At 49.4% G+C, this 21,068-nt stretch overlaps 1 protein-coding gene across 1 annotated transcript; it reads left to right on the forward strand.

The window, feature by feature from the left end:
• The first annotated feature begins 7,051 nt into the window (after positions 1-7,051).
• Positions 7,052-10,648, forward strand: PDX1 (pancreatic and duodenal homeobox 1). Its single transcript, XM_062514687.1, has 2 exons — positions 7,052-7,448; positions 10,260-10,648. The coding sequence occupies exons 1-2, from the start codon at positions 7,052-7,054 to the stop codon at positions 10,646-10,648; spliced, it is 786 nt and encodes a 261-aa protein (XP_062370671.1).
• The last annotated feature ends 10,420 nt before the right edge of the window (positions 10,649-21,068 follow it).

A 21,068-nucleotide genomic window follows, 5' to 3' on the forward strand; every position in this document is an offset into this window, starting at 1 on the left:
ATTGCCACTGAGCAAGTGAGAAATCCATATTATTTAATTTGCACTACTTATTTTTCTCTTAGTGAGTTATCTGTGAGAAAATTCTACTTACATTTCCTTCATTTTTTAAAAACATGAGAGGTCCAAAAAGTTTGCAGAAGGCAGATGTATCAATTTAGAAAATATATCATTATTTCAATATTTAGAATGGAACCTGTGTTAATGACAGAATGAGCCAGTGAGGTGTAGATGGATACATTTCTCTTCCCTTGTTGGATAAACACAAGAGCTAGGCCCATTGTAGTGTATTACACAGGCAAGGAAATACAAGCAAGGAAGCTGACTGAACAGCTTCAGTAGATACCTGTGACATGGCATTTTGTCTGCTGCCCTCCTCCTCCTACCCATGGCTCTGCCCTTATCTGCAACAAGTTATAGACAAGCTCAGTTAAAAGAATGCTGCTTTTGTTCTACTTTGCCTCCATAGGTCCTTGAGTTCCAGACTGATTCACTGCTGATTTTAGATCACCCCTGCTCAGAGGACAGAGAAGTGAGTTTTCTTGTGGATTTCTTCCTAGCACTTCCCTTTGTGCAGTTTGAAAGGTTTACAGCATGTCCAGAGATTATGTGGTATCAGTTATGGAGGGAGGAATGAAACCTGATGCCTTGATTTTCAAATGAATTTCAGCCATTGCATAACCATATAAAAACCTTCTGAAATCCATGTTAGATGAAATTTCATAAGGCTAAAAAGTCTCCCCTAGTTATTAGCATCCACTTGATATGCTCCGAAGTGCTAAGAGCTGAGAACAAGCCTGTGTGGACAGCACTGAAAGGGTTGAAGACACTTCCATAGCCTGGTGTCATTGGGTGTTCCCTAAAAGCTTCCCCTTGTCTTGGGAGTACCTCAAGCTGCTGCAGACCAGCTGCCGAAAAAAGAAAGGTGTTTGCAGCTGGAAACTCATTCTGGAAAATTTAACCCAAGAGATTGACCAAGATTAGATCAAGTCCCTTTGGCCAGACATACTGGAGCACAGCCCAGGTCCTGCTTCCCACTTGGGCAGAGGGATGGTGAGAGCACAGCCTCTCTCTCTCCTGGCCTCCAAACCCATGTTTTTTACTGTGGGCAGGGAGCATACCTTCAATTACTTTTCTTTGAAGGGTGTCCACCTCATGTGTCTTTTGCATAAATCACCTTCTTCCTCCATGCCCAGGGCTGGAGGATGGAGTGTGAAGAATTTTCCCTGCAGGGCTCAATATCACAACTGCCGAACAATGAGCTCTCATTCAGCCCTCAGGTTTCAGGCAGGGATCTGCTCGCTGTTGTGAACACATAAAGGACTTGGCTGCTAAATTTTAAGATGTATTTGTGGAACCTGTGTGATGTGCAGCATTTCAAAGTTTGATTAAATGTTGGTCTGGAGAGACATTGCTGTGGGACAACATCCCAACAGGAATGCTAACATACTTAAAAATCCAGCAAAGAAACACAGCAGCTAAGAAAACAGAGCAGGAAAATTCTGCGCAGGGTTGCTGTCTCCAGATATCTGCTATTCCTGTCCTCTACTCTTGTTTGGGATCAGCCATACACCATTGTTTTTGCTTTCAGAGCCTTGCAGAGGAGGCAGTAACTCCACAACCTCCCTACATGGGGAGCTACTGTGCATCACAGTTTCCCAGCTTCATCTTCATACCAGTCCAAACAATTATAAGCAGTTTCCCCACATGCGTGGTGGGAGGTAGAGATACAGAATGGAAAATTTCAAATCAAATAGTTGAAGTCCAGTAAAGTTACAATGGTCAAACAAGAGGGGAGGGCTATGGTGAGAACTGCCAGGTGTGACTTGCCTGGACAGGTTCAGTCTGAGCCCCAAACCTCATGTGCCCTGAAGAGCCTGTGGTCTAAGGGGAAAAAAAATCAAGCAGTCAGGGGATGTGAGGAGGAGTTCTTTCAGGCTGATGATTCTACCCTGTATTCTTCTAGCTGTAACTTTCTGGATAAATATACAGATATATATATATATACATATTGATTTTTTTCTACTCTTATCTGGTATAATAAACATTGAGTAGAAAGAAAAAACTGTGGGGCAAACAACATGAAACAGCTGTGTTTTCAGTGGGAAGGTTCACAGTATTCAAAAGTAATTCCTCAGCTCTTCTTACAAGACAGTGAAATTCTTCTTCAGCGCTTCCCTGGTGATAATGAAATAATTAATTTTGGGGAAGATGGAAAAAAATTCAAAGATGTAAATTAGAATGTGTATAAAGAGACTACATATATAAAAGACTCTACTATTCTCAGCTTTCCCAGGGCAAATTCCCTATATATTTCCTGGACAAGGTCTTGTTTAAAATGGTTGCGTAAACATGTCTTCCTGCAGTTCAAGCTCTCTTCTCTCACACCTGCGGTGTGAAGAAGCTGATGTGTGGTGGGAAGAGCAAACTGAACCTGCTGTGTGCCAATGCTGAATCATTCAGAGGTCTAAAAAAGCTTATTGCCAAAAAAAAAAAAAAGCTGATGAACCAGTCTTACTTTAGGGCAGGTGGAATAGTTCGTGCTCTCACTTTTATCGTTAGCTCTAAGAGGGAAAGACAGATTTGTTTTCACATGGTTATTGATTATTAACCAGCTTTGTGAAAGGTTACCTTTCTGCTAGATACAGCCATGGTGGGGGGTTAAAAATCAATCCCTGGGAAAGCTCTGTTTCCCAGTCAACTTCTCCCACTAAGGTCCCTTGCCATGGATAGAGTTTACCCACGTTGGTCTGAGCGCAGAAAAATATATTGTGAATATGCTCCACTCACCTTCAGTACTTCTTTTCTGTCTAAATATGGATTCCATAAAAGAGTTTGAGCAGTCATTAAATATTATACAGATGGAGAAAATCTAACCAGATTACTTTAGGAAGTGTGACTGAACTATACTCCTTACTATTTTACACTAATTAGACAGTTAAGATGGTGGGAGGAATGATAAAACTGTCATCAGTTATAACAGGAACAGGGGCTAATTGAGTAGGCATTCACAAATTACTTGTGTTGAAAGGCAAACAAAATGCTCCTGTCACCTTTCCTCGGGAAAAAAAAAAAGGTAATATTGCATCCAGACAGCTTTACATTTCACTGATTTCAGCAGCCTGCAGTGCTGTCTGTCAGACACTACTGGGGAAGACTTCCAAAGAACAGTGACTTTCATCAAACCCCTGTATTAACCATTTGGAGGTAGGAACATTGCAAATGCCCTTTAATTTCAAGAAGCATGTTGTGTATACATTTGATACATTTATTATATATTTTAAAACCACATAAATATGATGTTAGGCTTGTTACTTTTCCTTCTGAACCCCTGGCCATTCAGAGATTTGTATTATATTGCAAAGTTTTAGGCTTCATATAATATGAAATGAGTTTACTATGCAGATTGTCTCTTCTCTGTCAAACATCAGGCTAGAGGAATATGATCGGATCTTGACAAGTCCTTAAAATGTACTTGAATCTAATATGCTAAGTCAAATATTGCAGTGAAGTTATTGTGTGGTGTTACTGTAGGATGACAACAGCTGTGTATCTGAAGCATTTGTTACTGCTGGTCGAATATCTGAACTCCTGTGCTTGCATTGAGGATAATTACAACCTGCTGTTCTACTTAGCATTGCTACTATCACCATCATCCTTTAATTACTGGTACAGAATCATGGATTCCTTTCAGTCTAATCTCTTGGACTAGCAGGGTTACTATAAGAATTTCTGTTTATGTGCACAAATATCTTAAGGGTGAGTCTCAGAGGATGGTGTCAGACTATCTTCACTGGCATCCGGTGACAAGACAAGGCACAATAGGCACAAACAAAAACATGGGAAATTCCATTTGAATATGAAGAAAAACTTCCTTGCCTTGAGGTTGGCAGAACACTGAAAGAGGCTGCCCAGATAGGTTCTCCTCTGGAGATATTATATCTGGAGGTTGTTCTCAACCTGAACTACAACTGTATTAATTGGGTTTTGGGACCAAGCATCAGACACAATACCAAGCTTTTCAGCTCCATGGGTGAAGCTGGAGGATTTAAACAAACATGCCAGCCACAAATACCCCCAAATTATGAGCAACTTCTACAGTCCTTTAAAACTTCCTAGGGCAGGTAAAATAAAGGATCTCCAGCTGAACTGCAGCATACATCCAAATAGGATTCAAGGTGAGTGGTGATTCTACCTGCTCCATTGTTGATTTGTTCCTGTGTGATACATGCCCATTACTTTTCTCTGTTTTCAATGGTTAAAACTTGACTGTACATCTATCAGTGATAATAAAGATGTTTGTATCAGCCATTTTTTCCTTGCATGGTTGTCTACAGACTGAGGATGGCCAAGTTTCTTGTCATTCCAAGCCTGCCAAAACCAGACTTGGGGAGTAAAGACAGGAAAGTTCTCAGCAGAGATTACAGTGTATATACAGGAGAACCTGAGCTCACCATTCAAAGTCCATAAATGAGCTAGAAGTAAGAATGCACCTTTTAATTTCTTACATCGTGCCTACACATCTCCAGGCTCTTCTAGTTGGAAAATTAAGACTGTTTAAATGCAGTCAGCTGCAGGGCCAGCAGTGTCTCACATGGCAGCACTTAATCTGGGGAACACTTTGCTGCAAGGTGGTGGGAGGCAAAATGTTTACATAAAGTTTCAGGGGAGACTTAAAATGTGAAAAAATCAGCTGAGGACTATTACATTCATAGCACTTGGGAACTCCTTGGAGCAGAAAATTCTGGGAGTTTAGTAGAAGATGTTTTGGTGTCTTGCTGCACCCTTCTGCAGCTCTCTTGAGTGATGCATATTGACCGCTTTCGGGGACGAATTTGTGTCTGCAGAGCCCAGTTCTGGGGCGAGTGAGGCCATTGGCTTTTCCCATCATTCAAATCGGCCTCCACCATCACCCATTTTCCACATCAAGTGGAACATTTCCCACTCCGGTGGGACCCATTCACTGCTCAGAGATTTCTCCCGGGAACCCACAGCTGTGGAAGGACTCAAGCCAAGTATCAGTAATTGCATCCCAGGTTGAGGAGGCAGGCAGAGGTGGTCCCTGGGATCTGCCTCCAGCCGGGCTCCCTCCGGGAACTCCGGGCTGCCGGAGGACATCACCACCCCCAGGACGTGGCCGAGGTCCTCAGTACCGGGATACCCAGTGAGGCCCCTTTCCTGCACTGCAGCTCGCCACCTTGTTGTCAGAACGGCAAAGCGTGCGCTTATCGCCTGCTCACACAGGCAGAATGAAAGAGAATTAGCTCTAAATTATACGAAATTCATTTGCTTTGGAGGGTGAAGTGTTTGCTCTGTTTAGAAACGTTCGTTTTAGAGAATGGACCGCATTAAGACACCGGGTAATGGTCCTTCCAGGAGACGAATCAATTTGCTCTGGGTTTTATGGCCTCGCGTTTGTTTGTCCGCACCGGTTCCCCGTGGAAAGCCCGGAGCAGTAAATGCTCCAGGTAACAGATCAGTGGGGAAGGGGCTGTGTGTGCTGTCCTGGGGTCGAGGCACAAGACGTCTCCGGATCAAAGGACACCCGTGCCTGCCAGAATGGAGGCATCGCTGGCGCGGATGGGGGAACCACCACGAAGGGAGCTGGGCATCCCCGCTGGCTGCACATTGTCTTCGAGCCCCGCCGGGTCGCCGGAATGCCAAGGGATGGAGTGGGCAGGTGCCGGGCACAGGGAGCCCGAGCAGCAGCCATGTCTATCTGTAATTCCCGCTAATAAAATACTTTTTCACTATCCGCACTATAATTGGTTTACAGCCTTTTTTGTTTATTTATCCATAAGAGCTGCTGTTAAATGGCTTGGGAAAGCAATCGCCTAATGGCTCAATATTGAATCAAAGCTTCAGTGTGCTTTCTAAGAGATGTGGGACCCGCGTGAGCTCGGAGCGGAAACTCAAAGTGTAATGGACTGGGCGGGTTTATGATCCCACGGAACAGGGCTTAGGATAGAGGGACCGGGACCCTCCTGCCTCGCCGTTCAGGACGTGCATCACCACTGACCGAGCCGAGCCGGGCCGGGCCGGGCCGGGCCGAGCCGAGCAGCCTGCACCCGCCCTACACAGAGCCGCGGGAGCGCGCCCCGACGGCGGCGGCCGAAGCGCCGGTGTCGGGAAGAGGCGGCGAGGGGAGGCGGGCCGGGCAGATAGGAAGCGTGCCTGCACCCGGGCAGGAGAGAGCGGCAGCCGGGCCAAGCGCAGGGAGGCAGGGAAATGATCTTTGTCCCTTTTGGTAGCTCTCTAGCTCTCCGCCTCCTCATAGCCTCGTCACCAAGTCAACCGGCACCAGCTCGGAGCACATTATCTCTGAGGGTCAACACATTGCAGCCCAAGCCGCGGGGAAGGCTCCCAAATTTACCTCTTGGACAAACAATCCGCTGCCTATCGCACCCTCTGGTGATAGCATTGTGGTCCCCCACCGACCGGTGCTGGCCTTCGCCTGGGCTCCGGAACACGGGTACCCCCGAGGGAGCACCCTGCCCGTCCTTGGACATCCACATCCTTAGGGGAGATGCCCTCGCAGCCAAAAGTGCTCCCCTCCAGGAGCCGAGTCTACCCCTGCCCTCCCAGGGTTTTCCTCTCCGTGACCGGGGGTCACTGGGGGATGAGCAGCTTCTGGGCAAGCGAGGGGGAGAGAGGGAAAGATGCATTTAAGGACCGTCCGTCCCGGAGCGCCCCGCGCATCGGCGCAATCCCCTGAGCCCCTGCCCGGCCCCGCAAGCACAGCGCCGCGGGGCTCCTCACCCCAAAGCAGGGAGCAGCACCCAGCAGAAGGGTCTCGGAGTCGGCCCGGCTGAGGGGAAGGAAGGGGGTTGCGGGACCAGGGCCACCCCGGGTGGCCTCCTACGGCCCGCGCCCCGCCCCGGAGGGTTGCGGGAGGCTCACGTGGGGGAGAGGCGCCTATGGGGAGGCGGCGGGAGCCGGGTAGGGCGGTGGGGCCCGGCGGGGCCGCCAGCTGTCAAAGAGGCATCCCGGGCTCCGGGAGCGGGAGCAGCCCTATGTGTCCCTAAGCTGCGAAGCCCCCTTGGCCCCGCTCGCCATGAACACCGAGGAGCAGTATTACGCCTCGGCGCAGCTCTACAAGGAGTCGTGTGCGTTTCAGAGAGCCCAAGCGCAGGACTACAACCCCAGCCCCCCCGCCTGTCTGTACATGGGCAGGCAGCAACAGACTCCTTATTCCAGCGCCTTAGGGGCTCTCGAGCAAGGCAGCCCGCCAGACATTTCACCTTACGAGGTGCCCCCCATCACTGAGGATGCCGGGGTCTCCCACCTGCATCACCATCACCACCACCACCCTCATCTTCCTCCTCCCCACCAGGACGCGCTGCCTTTCACAGACGGGGCGGACACGGGGGCTATAGAGGAGCCCCGAGTGCAGGTGCCTTTCGCCTGGATGAAGTCCACCAAATCGCACGCCTGGAAGGGACAGTGGACCGGTAAGCCCCGGCGCATCGCTCTGCCCACCCACCCCAACCCCCCCGCTTCTGTCCCTCTCGGCTCTCAGGAGCCCTCCCTTGCACCGGTCCTGCTCCCACCGCTCGGATGCAGTGTGGAGAGGTCCCGGAGGGTCATTTCCCCTTCGCCAACCTCTGCAGACCCACTGCTCTGGGGCTGCTAGTGTTGGGTTGAAGCTGGGGAGGGAGCCGGCGCTCCCCTCTCCCTGCGCCTCAGAATTTATTAAGGAATTATTTTTCACCAGTTAACTAATTTTGGCCAAGCCGGGACGTCGCGACGCCTCTCGGGAGCTGGTTCCTCGGGCAGCACGGTGTCCCCGCGGGCGCGGCGAGCTCCGCGCGAGGGCCGGGTCGCGGAGGCACCTGCGAGGTGGAGCGGGTGGGGAAGGGGCAGGCAGGGCTGGCGGGAGGGGACAGCCCCAGGGCACAGTCCCTGCGCCCACTGTGCGGCCTCAGGGCAGTCGCCGAGACCCTCCCGGCTGCCTCTCGGCTCTTCCCGGCGCAGACCCCATCTCCCCTCCTCGTCCCTCTATCCCTCCTGCTCCCCGGCGGGCTTTAGCCACAAATGCACCTCTCCACGTGAAAAAAAAAAAAAAACAAAAAAACCAAAAAAAAAAAACCAGGGCACGGAAAACAATGCACAAACGAAACAGAGCTGCCAGTGAGGGGAAGAAACTCTATCTAGGCAGAAAGTTCCGCTTCCCAACAATATTTCTGTCTCTGCCTGCACAATGTTATCGTGTCCTGTGCCCCCGTCACGCCTATACGGCAAATATTATATTAATGGCTTTGTTCAAATAGACAGTTGGAAAAAGGACCGGAGTATTAAAATCTCCACAAAATAGTTTGGGAATTGCATGGGGCAGGCCGAGGGGGAGGGAAGGACAGGCCCGGTCTCCCTAGTGGTGCATCCGCCCACAAAGGTAGAAGAGCGTGCTGTCCCAAACACTCGGGGACACGGCAGCATAGATGGTGCCAGGGTGGAGGTGGGGAGAGGGAAAGAGAAAATCAGATTTTTTTGCATGAGTCGAGTGAATTTTGGGAATAATAATAGTAATAGTAATAGTAATAGTAATAGTAATAGTAATAGTAATAATAATCCAAACTTTTTAAGTACACTTTTTTTTTTCTCTCTTTCTCCTGTACCCGAAGAATGACAAAACCAGCAGGAAAGCGAAACTTTCCCCGCGGAAACCTAAAATTCTTGCCTGTTGTCCCCAGCCCTCCCGGGAGGAGCGGGCAGGGGCCATGCATGACCCTGTCGGTGTGATGCGTGTGCAGGGTTCCTGCCGGAGCACGCCGCAGGAGGAGAAAGGGGCACCGCGCTGTGCCGAGCGCGACAGAGCGCTCACAGCCAAACCCCGGCAGATTTTGTACCGTGTGTGTGGCAAGCTATACGGCTATACGACGATTTATTTTTCGTGGAAACTCTTGGGATTTAGGCGTCCATGGATGCTGCGGGGCTTTGCTCTGTTGCCAGGAAAAGGTGCCCAGAGAGGCCGCGGCCGATCCCGGCCCGGTGCCACACGCCGTGCCCAGCCCCGGGCTCCGTCGCTCCCCCCAGCCTTGTCGGCCTTGTCCCGGGGCCCGACCGACCTCGGCCCTGCGACAGACCCCAGGTGTTCCGCCTCCCTGGTAGCTCCAGTTTAGTTTGAAGTAACAGAACAAGATTTTTTTGATTTTTTTTTTTTTTTTTTGGATACAAACTCATGCATGCATGGGTTTAGACTTCACAACATTTTTATACATATATACATTGATTTTAATATTTATTTATATACGCACATAAGTATGTACACATCACTTCACAAGCATTATATGTGTATTTAAATATATATGTTTAAATGCATGTATAAGTTTTACCCATTTACAAACGCTGTATATATAAATACAAAATCATGGGAATAGGAAGATGAGCGCTGGGAGAGTCCACCTACCTCCCTTGAAATGATTATTTCATTCTGGCTGTTTAAAGCACCGTTCTCTGCTGAAAATCTCAATCCCAAAAACGTTCCCAGAGGGGTGCTGACGCTGGCAAAGGCGGCCCTGAGTTTCCGTGCCCACCTCCCGCCTGTGCTATGCGTGCCCCAGTACCCACGCAGGACTGCGGCGGCCGCGCTAGGAACGGCGATCCCGCTGCCGCCGCTTTTTACGGGAACAAGAAACCCAAGGTTTCATCAACTTGGCCAAATGAAGCGGCTGAGATCCAACTCCCATGCCCGGCCCGGCAGGCCCACTTATTATTATAATTTTTATTGCTTTGTTTTAGAGGGATTTTTTTTGGTGCTTTGTTTGCTTGTTTGGTTGGTTGGTTTTTTTCGAGAGAGATTTTTTAGGGATTAAATATTTCTATTTTGCTTTGGTTTGTGTGTGTGTGTGGTGGAGCTTTTTGTTTATATTTTCTTACCTCTTTAATTTTTTTTTTCATTTAATTTTTACGCAAACCTGAACAATTGCAGCCCCGGATCCAGGAGCCTTTCTGAGCTTTCAGTGTCATGCAAACTGTGGCACGTGAGCTTCTCCCTCGGCTCCAGAGACGGCTCTTCCCTGCAAACCTCACTCAAATCATTGCTAAAAAATACTAAATTATTCTAAAATAAAATAACAGCAGCGGTGATTGCCGCCAGCGGCACCACCTCACTGTGCCCAGCCGGAGTGCTCCCCGAGGCCTCCCTCTCACCCCGCTTGCTTCCCCCCGAGTACCCTCCGAGATGCCCTGGGGTCTTGGGACGTGGTCCCCGCAGCCCGAGGGGGCGGACGGGCGGGCCCAGGCTGACTCTCGCTTCTCTCCAGGGGGATCCTACATGGTGGAACCGGAGGAGAACAAGCGGACGAGGACGGCGTACACGCGGGCGCAGCTGCTGGAGCTGGAGAAGGAGTTTCTCTTCAACAAATACATCTCCAGGCCGCGGCGGGTGGAGCTGGCTGTCATGTTGAACTTGACCGAGAGGCACATCAAGATCTGGTTCCAGAACCGGAGGATGAAGTGGAAGAAAGAAGAAGACAAAAAGCGAGGGGCGGGCAACAGCAATGACCCCGAGCAAGACTGCGTGGTGTCCTCCGGGGAGCTCCAGACCAAGGAGGATCTCCAGGCATGCCCAGCCGGGAACCTTCCCTCGGGAGCCTCCAGGGACCTTCTCGCCCCCAGCCTAGTCCCCAGAAGGCAGCAGGACTCTCGGTGAGCCGCGGGGAGCCCCACGGCCCGGGACGAGGAAAAGGATGGGACATGGAAAAGAGGCGAGAGGCTGGGGTCAGCTTCCCTCCGCCGTGCCGTGCCGTGCCGTGCCGTGCCGTGCCGACCCACTCGCGCCTTCCCCCGGGGTGGCTCCACTCCGAAACACGCGTCCTCAGGAAAGTAAATGTAAGATGCCCAGCTGTGACAAGGAGAGGCTCGCTGTGGGCTCTAGCGCTGGAGGAGGCCTCAAGGAGCCACCGGGATGGCGGCGAGCTGGGCCCCGCTCCCCCCGAGCCGCCAGCTCCTCAGCGAGCCCTGCGGGACAGCTTTCCCCGGGGAAGGTGGGTATCAGGTGGCCACAGACGGTGTGTGTCATCCTGGGGGCACGGAGAGGTCTGGAAACCGGAGGAGAAGCGAGCTCGCTCTGCCTTCCGTGCCGAGGACACTGCTCGGTCGGAGCGCGCGTCCCGCCGCGTCCGTCGGTCCACAAGCGCGGACATGGACCCGAGCATCCCGGTCTGGCACACCGCCGTCCCCGTCCCTTCCAGTCGCCCCAGGGCTTTGGCTCTACCGAAGACTCTATCAGGACTGTTACTTACTTCTTTGGAAACTGGAACCCGGTTTCTTTTGTTTTCTTTTGCTTTTGGGAAAGAAAGAGGGAGGGCAAAGAAAAAATGGAAAAAAAAAAGAGAGAGAAAAGAAGAATTAAAAATTAAAAGAGAAAAAGCCCGCGTGTCCTGCGGGCAGGATTTGTCTCCCCCGATGACCGGCTCCCGATGACTGGCACAGGTAGCCAGACCCTCCTCCGGGCTCTGCCGGCGGCTGCGGGAACCCTGCGCTGCCGCCCGCGGCTCCGCGCCCGTCTGGGCTCCGCGGGACTCCGCGGCTCCAGGGCTCCGCTCGCCTCTTCGAGGGGTGAACGCGAGCCCAGGGATGCAACAGAAAAAGTCGCGGGTGCTCTCCGAGCAGCGAGCAGACAGCGTGATATGTCTGGGGTGTAGGGCTGGTCCCAGGGACATTGTCCTTTGGGAAAAAGCTCCTGCCTCTTTTCCAACTCTTTCGCAAGCTCGGACTCTGCCTTGGAGAAGAGAAACCTCATTGCATCATGAGTTCCTCTCCCGGCGGGGCTCTCTGCGTGGTTTTCTCTGCAGACTTGTTTATACACCCCAGCAGAGGCTGGGGGCCGGCTGCGTCCCGAGGCACTGCAGAGCACCAGGGACTTTTCCTGGGTGCTATTTTTCGGCCCGTCCCGGTGTGCGGGAGAGCTCAGCTCCTCTGGGCTAGAGCGGGGAGAAAGCCCCGGCCGGGGCTTTCCTGCGGCAAGACGGGTAGCGCAGTCCGTGCGGGCCGCCCCGGTCCCAGCCCGCCTTCCCTGCTTCCAGGAACAGCCTCCCCGTCCCGACAACGGCGGGGACTCCAAGTGGGGAGCAAATCCCAGCCCAACCAGAAACAGAAAACTCCGGGTGGAAGGAAGTAGGATCCCGGTCAGGTGGATCTGCCTTCTTTCCTCGACGGGGAGGTTCCTGCCCTGTTCCCGGCAGCAACAACCCCTCGAGCATCCCTCGGGGACCGCCACAGGCCCTCCCGCCCTGCTGGCCCGGGAATGCCACGGGAGGAGGAAAACGAGGAGGACAACCTGTCGCGCCCTGGCCAGAGGGTGTTCCCAGTCCCTCGGCTGAAAGCGAGAGGGAGAGCGAAAAGCTTGTCGCAGGTCTTTGGGGTTTTCTGGTCTTACATGAAACTTCTAACACTAAGGTGGAAACTTGAACTGAAGGTGTGATTTATCTATTGCTTCTCTTTCCTCTGGAGACATTAATATCTGTGTGCAAACAGGACTGTTTCTGCTAATTTTTCCTGCAACTTGTCTGAGAAATTCATCAACCGAGCCTGTATATCCTTATTCATCAAAATGCAGTGAGAACTTTTACTAATAATTATTTGAGCAAAATTCAAATAAAGCTGTTCTGCTTAAGAAGTAAAGCATCATATTAATTAAAATAATATTTCTTAAACTTTTGGGTGACAAGAAGCCATTTTAAAACCTCAGAACTTTTAATCGCAATTCATTAGCATTACCCTGTCCCAGGTAACATGAAGTGGAACAATTTCCATGTACCTTTTACAATGTCTGGCACTGACACTACAATTCGGGAGCCGCTATAAAAACCTATCCAGCCGCAGAAAGGACGTCTTTCACACAAAATACCTCGATTTTATTCTAAGGTTTGTTGAGCACATTGCCCTGGCTGAGCAGCATACATGGTAGCTGAAATGTTGCCTGTCCTTTCTTTAGTATAGTGCATTCAGTTTTGATTTTCTTCATGGACTGCTCTGAAAACTAAAAACGTGCACAATTGATACGAATCGTATGCCCACATGCCAAGGTGTTTTCATTAGTAGAAGCAGAATCAGAACGGCATTACTTAGTTTTAATGAATAAAGTATTTTCTTTATAAGAGCTGACATAGTTTATTTGTTTAGAACTTACATTTATATATATACATTTTTTACAACAGCAGCAATGGAAAAATTAACATTAACTAAATCAAGACAGCTCTGGGACCTTGTAGAAGTAAAGATTCACAGTAACTTCACCTGACAGAACAGCCAGTCCTATACAGTGCTGGGGAAAAGCGAGGCTGACATGGAGAATTATATGGCCACTAGAGGTCTTGAGCCATGTCACCTCACCAAAACCAGTTGTCCAGATACATCCATCTATCTACCTAGGAGGCACCTCCACTGATGAAATAGTTTATTATTTATTTGTAATCACCTTTAACCCCAAGATAGAACATCCATAAAGCATTCTGAAAATACTTTTAAAATTACACAAGAGATAATGAAGTGTGAGATATATTTTTATGTCCTTCTTGGGCAATAGTGAGCTCTTCTTTAGGCAGGTGTGGGAGAGGTATGTCCCCAAAAAATTGTATGTGTTCAGTGTTAATTATTTTAAGGAAAAGCTGAGCAAGATGCAAGGCAATTTTCCTGTCCCTGGATGTACCTTGCATGGCACCCACCCCATCAGGAGCTACCAATTCTACTGCTGGGAGACATCAATTCTACCTGTGGCTCCAGGGAAGAGAGTGAGGCTGCGAGTCTTGATTGACTTTTGCTAGGGCAACACCTCTGCAGCTCCTACTTTGCTCAGATCCATCCCCCATACTGCAGGGAAAGCATTCTTCTCCTTCCTCTGTGCTGCTGAGACGCTGCCTGCCAGCCCATGAAAGACCACAAGGCAGGACCTCTCCTTCCCCTAGGCGGGGCTGAGCATCTGAGGTGAATGTCACACTGCTCAGGATTGTTGTCAACCCTGCCTTACCTCCCCCCCAACAGCACCGTGTCCCCGCATCAGGCAGAAAGGGCCATATGAACAGTAGGATTGCAAGATTATACTTGTCTCCTCTATTACAAACCCTTAGCTTTACCTGAAAATATCTCATTTTAAAGATAATTATGCCCATAAATCAATTCTGAAAGCAGTGATTTAACCCAAGGCGTGAAAGACTTTCCAGTCAGACACTGAAGGCTGTTACCTCCTACTTTGTGATTGTTGCTGCTGCTGCCACAAACAGCTGAAAAGAGATGTTGCAGGCTGAGAGATAAAATATTGCTCAGAAAAGCTTTGGGGCTCTGAAGTGCAACCAGGAATGGGATGCCAGCCCTGCAACCACCATCAAAGCAGTGCCTCATGGCCTGGGCAGTGCATCTCATGGTCTGTCCTCCACACAGGGCAGAGGTGGCTGAGGGTTAAGTGCTGAGTTTCAAGGCATGTTTTTGGACTAGAAAGTTGTCATTGTGCTCCCTTCACTTATTATAGCTTAGAGAGATCTTTACACACTAGCATAGGCAAGCCATGCAACCACACATGCACACACGTGGCTTCCAAAAAACTGTGAGTCAGAAAGGCAATACCCTTTCTGCTTCCTTCTTCCTTGCATGGGGATAAGAACTGCCAGATCTTCAAGGATACTCTTTTCAAAAATCAGGAAGAAATCAAGGGAGGAAAATGAAATTAAATGAAATGAAATTGCAATGAAATGACAATGAAATGTGGAAACACTGCAGTGTCTGTTAGTAGTGAATGTTATCTACTTTCACCTACCCACTAGTTACATTTATTTAACACTTAACATTTATCCTCACTGCTCCTGTCCCACTGGCTACCAGCACCTTTTCCAGTATCTTTCCATGCACTGTGCCAGCACCAATGTGCCCCAGCAGTGCTTTAGCTGCAAGTGCAAAGAATGGTGGAGCAAAGGGGAAAGTGCTTGCAGGCAAGGTTTCTCCTAATCTTTGCCATTCTACATCTCCTCTCCTCCCACCACTTGCTGTCCTGATATGCAGCTCCTCTGTTCCCCAGCACTTCTGGGATCACAACATATTCAGGAACAAATAAAATTCAGAGGAAATTAGCTGAGTGCCTCTCTCCCCAGCGTGCCTTGATGATGAATCAGGCCTGACCAGCTTTATTCATGGAGTAGGAAACTCAAACACGTGGTTCCTCTACTGTAAGGTCTGACGCACTTGCTGCGTCCTATCAGGGCTTGTTCCAGAAATCATTTGCTTCCAGCAGCAGCAAGGAGGAGAGGCTGCACTTGTGCTCCTTCTGCATGGGGTGCCCTCAGGCATATTCACAGGAGCCCTGATGTCTGGTTCCATCCACTAGGATTTACTGGTCACAAGAGGCAGGTGCCTTTGCAAACAGGCACATTCTTCCCAAATAACCCAAAAATAGATTGATGGGAAGAACCTCTGGAGATGTAGGTGAGCTGGACCAACAAGGCAAGAAGATCACAATGAACACTGCAAAAGCAATGCATTTGCTAAGGAACATTGGCAAAGACAGGGTTGCTTTGTCCCATAGCACAGAATAATGGGGGGCAATAGGACAATAAGCTTCTGACAGTGGCAGCTTTATTTTCTCCCTGTTCTTTGACCCAGACCCAGGAGGAGAAAAGCCTCTGCTCAAAGACCCCTTGGCAGAATGATTCAAGATATAAAAGTAAAACACATCCAGCGGGCTCAGAAAGCAGAGGGGGCAATGGTTTGTGTCTCCACTACCAGGGCTAGACTTGGTAGTGGATACTGGAAGAGTTGTATTCAACAGCGATTGGCAGCACTCTGGTGTTTTGTTTGAGCATGGGCCGTGTGTACCACTATATATTCAGCTGTGCCTGCTTTGGACATTCCCTGCAGACCTCAAAGCACTGAGCAGAGGCAGGCAGGGATTAGTGGCTTCACTGCTGTAAGAAGAAATCAGAAGCAGGGGGTGGAGCTGCCCTTGGAGAGAACAGAGGGTGCCCACAGCCCGGGCTTGCACACCAAGCTGTCTCAGGACTGAGGTGGAGCCAGGGGAGGTATACCAGGTCCTGGACTGTGCAGAGACTTGTGTTTGAACACCACTTCCCTGGGCCCGAACCCTTCTCCAGAGAAAAGCAAACAGTTGCCTGTTGGGAGCCTCAGCTGGGTGCGGCATCTCAGAGCTCCAAGTCGTGTTTTGAGCACAAGCCCTCCAGGAGAGGAGGCTGCACCTCCCTGCAGCAAGCAGTAGCAAAGCAGCCCCCTTGCATTCTGGCTTTTAACAACATTTCAGCGCAGCCGGTCAAGTCCCTCTGATTCAAACACGTGTCTCTCACTCCCTGCCAGGATTCCAGCCAGGAGAGCTGATCTCTCATCTGGTGTGCCCTCTCTCCATTTCCACCGCTAAGCCCTTGGTGGTGAGTCAGTATTTGGCTAAGGGTGAGACTGCATGAGGTGACATTGCTCAAGATAAGGTGGCAGAATAGCAAGTCCTGTTTTGGGATTATTATTTTTTTAATGCATTCTGTAAGCTGAATTATTTATCCAAAAAATGAAAACTGTTATAAAAGGGGGAGGAAGGGGAGATCCATTTTACTTTGAAGGCACCAAATCCTTTACCCTGGAATGGATGTGATAGAACTTGCTGTTAAAGTCAGGCTGGTTCCTGGAGCTGTGATTGAAAACCTGCTCACAACTTCAGCCTCTGCTGCTACATTACTGATGGTTTGTTAAATTCATCCCACATACTTTAGTGAGATGGTTTAACTTCAAACAGAAAGAGGTACATCTGATGGCAGGTGTGCAAGACAGCATTTCGAGCTGTGCATTAGATTAAGTGGAGGTAAAGGCAGAGGAAAGAGCCACAAAATGCAGATCTGCATGGCCTTTTCATGACAAAGAAGGAGTTCCTTAGGAGAACTCCCAAAGGAGCAAAAGTAGAACTGAAACTGGAACCAATGAGCTTTCTACTCTATTCTTCTGCTCATAGTAAGATCACTTCAGACATGTTGTTCTGTTCTCTTCACTAATGCCTACATAACTGCAGATTTCACAATCTTCTATGTTCCAGGGCATCATTAGTCCCACCATGAGTGCATTTTCCTAGCATCCAACCAATCTTACACATTGTAGTTATAGCCTGTGGTTTCCTGCCCTAATAGCAAGGAGAGGACACACTGTACTTCTCCTTAAAATAGCATCCCAAGAAGCAAAAGGAAAAGTTTTGGTGAAGAAAATTAACTTTCCAGGCAACTTCTGCCTTATTAGAGACTTTTTAGAGAAGTTACTGAGAGCAGATTCCCAGAGCTCAAACACAGAATCTGGACAGGATGGGCCTACAAAGCAAATAGAGGAATGTTAGTCCAGATAGTGATGGAAGGCAACACTGTCAGTGGGTGGGCAGCCAGAAGGATGAGCTGGCACTGGAAGCAGGAGGGGTCAGAAGAGAGGAAAATGAAGGCTGAAGCAGTGGGTTTGTTATTGAGAGAAGCCAGAGGGAGGCATTAATGGAGAAGGGTGAAGAAAAAGGTAATTGATGTAATGCCAAGACCTCAACAGCTACAGGATTATGGTACCAGTGAGGTCATTAGTTGGGAATGCTGTTTGGCTTCCAGGGAAAAGACATGATACAGAAACCAGGTGCTTTGTGTGTTTTACTTTGCTGTTAATTGCAGCTTGCACCTTCCTTGTAGAAGCTTAATTCCCCCTTGTAATGTGATGGAGTTTTCTCACTTGTCTCCACATTCCTCCTGGTTCATACACTAAAGGAAAATGTGATTCTGGCAGAGATTTCCACTTAATGCAGTTGCTTTGCATTAGTATTTATTCACTGTTACGTGCATGGTTTGTTTCAGCTGTTCCTGGTTATGACAAATCAGGTACTTTGAGTCCTGCTTGCTCAGGGCTCGAAGTCAAGCTCTTTCTTGGCAAAAAATCTAACAAGGCTGCCTCACAGCTCCAGTGAAAAACAATCCAAATTCATTTAGATGAAGGAACTGGAAATTGTCTGAAAATCGGCAGAGATGTGGGAAATAAAAATCCATTTAGGATGGCAGATTTATGTCCTGCTCCAGCAAAGTCCCATTTGTCCCTAGGTCTCCTTTTATCCCATCCCCTCAGCTTGGCTCTGAGGAGTGAGGTAAGCCACACAGCAGCACTGCTTGTGGAAGATCTGGAATATCCAGCACTCACTGAGGATTACAGGGGGCTGGGAGCAGTGATAGCTTGTTGGAAAATCTTAGTGTCCATGTTTCTCCTCTAGATGTGGTCCCTGGATAAGTCAGGGCTTTATTCTTCACTGACTGTAGCTCTATAAACACTTGGGAGGGTGTGGGGAGGGAGGATCAGGAGAGACACGGCTTGTACAGGTTGACATCAGGACCTAGGAAGAGACAAGCTGACACCTGCAGGTCATGTCTGCATGGAGGTGGGGAAGTCAAATCAAGGGAGATGTGGGGTTACTTCTGCACAGTTCTGCCAGCCTGGCACCGTGCCTGATTATGGGGCACAGAGTGGAGGACGGAGGAAGGTGCGGCAGTAACTAAAAAACATCCAGGGAGGGAGCAACTAAAGAGACAGTGCTTCCCTCCATGCCATAGAGAAAGAGCTGTAGCTGGGAGCCAGAAGAGTGGCAGAGAGGAGAAGAGAAAAAATTTGCTTTCAAGTCTTCTCCCTCCTTCAAGCCTACATGGAATAAAACATGGGGCAGAAAGCAATGATGCAGATGGAGGAACCACCAGGCAAGGACAGAAGTGGAGAGCAGCAATGGATGGGCAAGAGCTAGGAAGCTGTCACACCCCAATCTGAGGGTGCAGTGGCACATCACATTAATCCGAAATCCTAGTGCTCCTTCTCTGCCTCCAGTTTCTGCAGCAAACAGCAGCAACTGGATGAGACAGTTCATCAATCCATCAAAATGCTCATCATCCTGCAAAAATGGAAATGAAATATCTTTCATTTTGGAAACAGCTCACTGCACACCTGCACCTGCACTACCTTTGACACAAAGCAGGAGCTTCTGCAGGGTCTGGAGGCCAAAAAGAAGCAGCCAGGGAAGAGAGTTACCCTTGGGGCCATGGGTGCAGCATAGCTACTAGAAGAGTTTCCTCACCTTGCTCGCATTTCCTTTTGCAGCCTGATGCATCTTGGCTGTTGGTCACCCTAATTTCCCTGCTGCCACTCCAGAAGATATTCCCCTTTGCCAGGAATCTCTCCATCTTTTGCCATCTCTTAGATGACCTCTGCTACATCCCAATACACTTTCTGAAGTCATCACTTACACAGTGTAGAGAGACATCCTGAAAGGGGGACTAACTAAGAGAAATTTGATGAAAGGGAGCCTTCAAAGAGGCAGAGACTGTTCCAGCTGAAGGCTTGGAAGAGGCAAAAAGCCAAGAGCCAGAAAAGGAGACCTAGGCCATGGTCCAAAGCTAACTGCAGCCAGTGGGACTGATTTGAATGGGCTTTGGATTAGATCCTTGAACTACAGCTGTAAAAGACGATATCACGGGTATGATGAGTGTGGAGAACTGAGGATCAAAATGTGAAGAGGATTAGGACGAGGAGGGATTTGTTCAGCCATTCAAACATGGTTTATGTAGGATATGTAAAGGTTTTCTTTAGTGCCACCAGGACTCTCCAGATTGTGCCACAGCCATTGGCAGGTTCTGCTCTTTGAGGTCGTGTTTTACGTGGCAGTACTGGCTGACATCTTGTATTGCAGTAGCAACAACTACCAGAAGAAAGGAAAAACACTGCAGAAGCAGGAAGACAAGTGGAACTGTGCACCATGCTGATGTAATGCCTGGTGGGAATAGATACTGAGCCCTTTCAAACTCTGTATCTATCCCTGCTGGCAGAAACCCAGGGAGAGGAGGAAGGATGTGCTGGACTCCTCTTGTCAGATGGAGACAGGGACAGAGTTTGGAGGGAAATGCATTCGGCATCGCCGGCACACTGCCACCTGCCGGCCGCGCCGCGACACTGCAGCCTTCCTTCCTTCCTTCCTTCCTTCCTTCCTTCCTTCCTTCCTTCCTTCCTTCCTTCCTTCCTTCCTTCCTTCCTTCCTTCCTTCCTTCCTTCCTTCCTTCCTTCCTTCCTTCCTTCCTTCCTTCCTTCCTTCCTTCCTTCCTTCCTTCCTTCCTTCCTTCCTGCCTTCCTTCCTGCCTTCCTGCCTTCCTGCCTTCCTGCCTCCCTCCCTCTCTCTCACAGCTGGACTCTGCTGTAGGTTGGAAGTCACTAGCTATGGTCCCAGACCTTCCTGATGCTATGATCACATGCTTCTGGGAGCATGTCTCGACCCCATTCCAGCCCCACAACACAGAGATGCTGCAATGAGAACAATTTTGGCTGTGAGGAAGCAGGTGGCGGTTCCCTGCTGAAAGCCAAAGGGTCGGGTTGTTTTTGGTCAGCATGCCAGCAGGTTGGCACGTGGGTGCTGGCAGCTGTCCTCATCCTGATGGTTCAGCTCTGCCAACTGCACAGGCACAGTGCTGGGCAGTGTCTTGGCAATAATATCAAGACCTACCCCAGTCCTGGTGTTTGTGCCTTCCTAATGAAGAAGTAAACAGAAAAGAGTGGGTCTCCAGGGACATTTCACTAGGAGTGTTCACATCTCCAAGTATCCATGTCTTCTTACAAAAAACACAGGAGATGGAATACCTTTCTGGAACTGCCTCACACAATTTCAATGCCACTCAGGAATCTGAGTACACCCATAAGTTGAGCATGCTTCAAGATCACTCCTCAGTGCTGAGCCCAGAGGTCATGAAATGCAGTTGACTCCTATGTTACCCTCTAGAACAGGTTGGCTGTACCTAAACCACATCCTGAAAACAGTCTACTGCTTGTCCTAACTCTAAATCTCTACCCAGAGGTTTCCTGAGCAAGCAAAATCTGGCCCAAGCCAACTGCTGGCTGTGGACCATGCCACCCATTTACTAACCCAGGTGTTTGAGCTGCAGTGCCCAGGAATATATGCTGGCACTTTTCAATTTGTTAGAACAGATATAGGGATTCAGCCTTGCCTTCGCTTATCAAATGGGCAACTTTACAGCAGCAAGGAAGACTTCTGTCACCCAAGTTGGTTGTGGATGACTTCAGAGAATTTCCAGGAGAGTGTA

This window comes from Cinclus cinclus, chromosome 2 (assembly GCF_963662255.1).
Source record: "Cinclus cinclus chromosome 2, bCinCin1.1, whole genome shotgun sequence".
NCBI classification, from domain to species: Eukaryota; Metazoa; Chordata; class Aves; order Passeriformes; family Cinclidae; genus Cinclus; species Cinclus cinclus.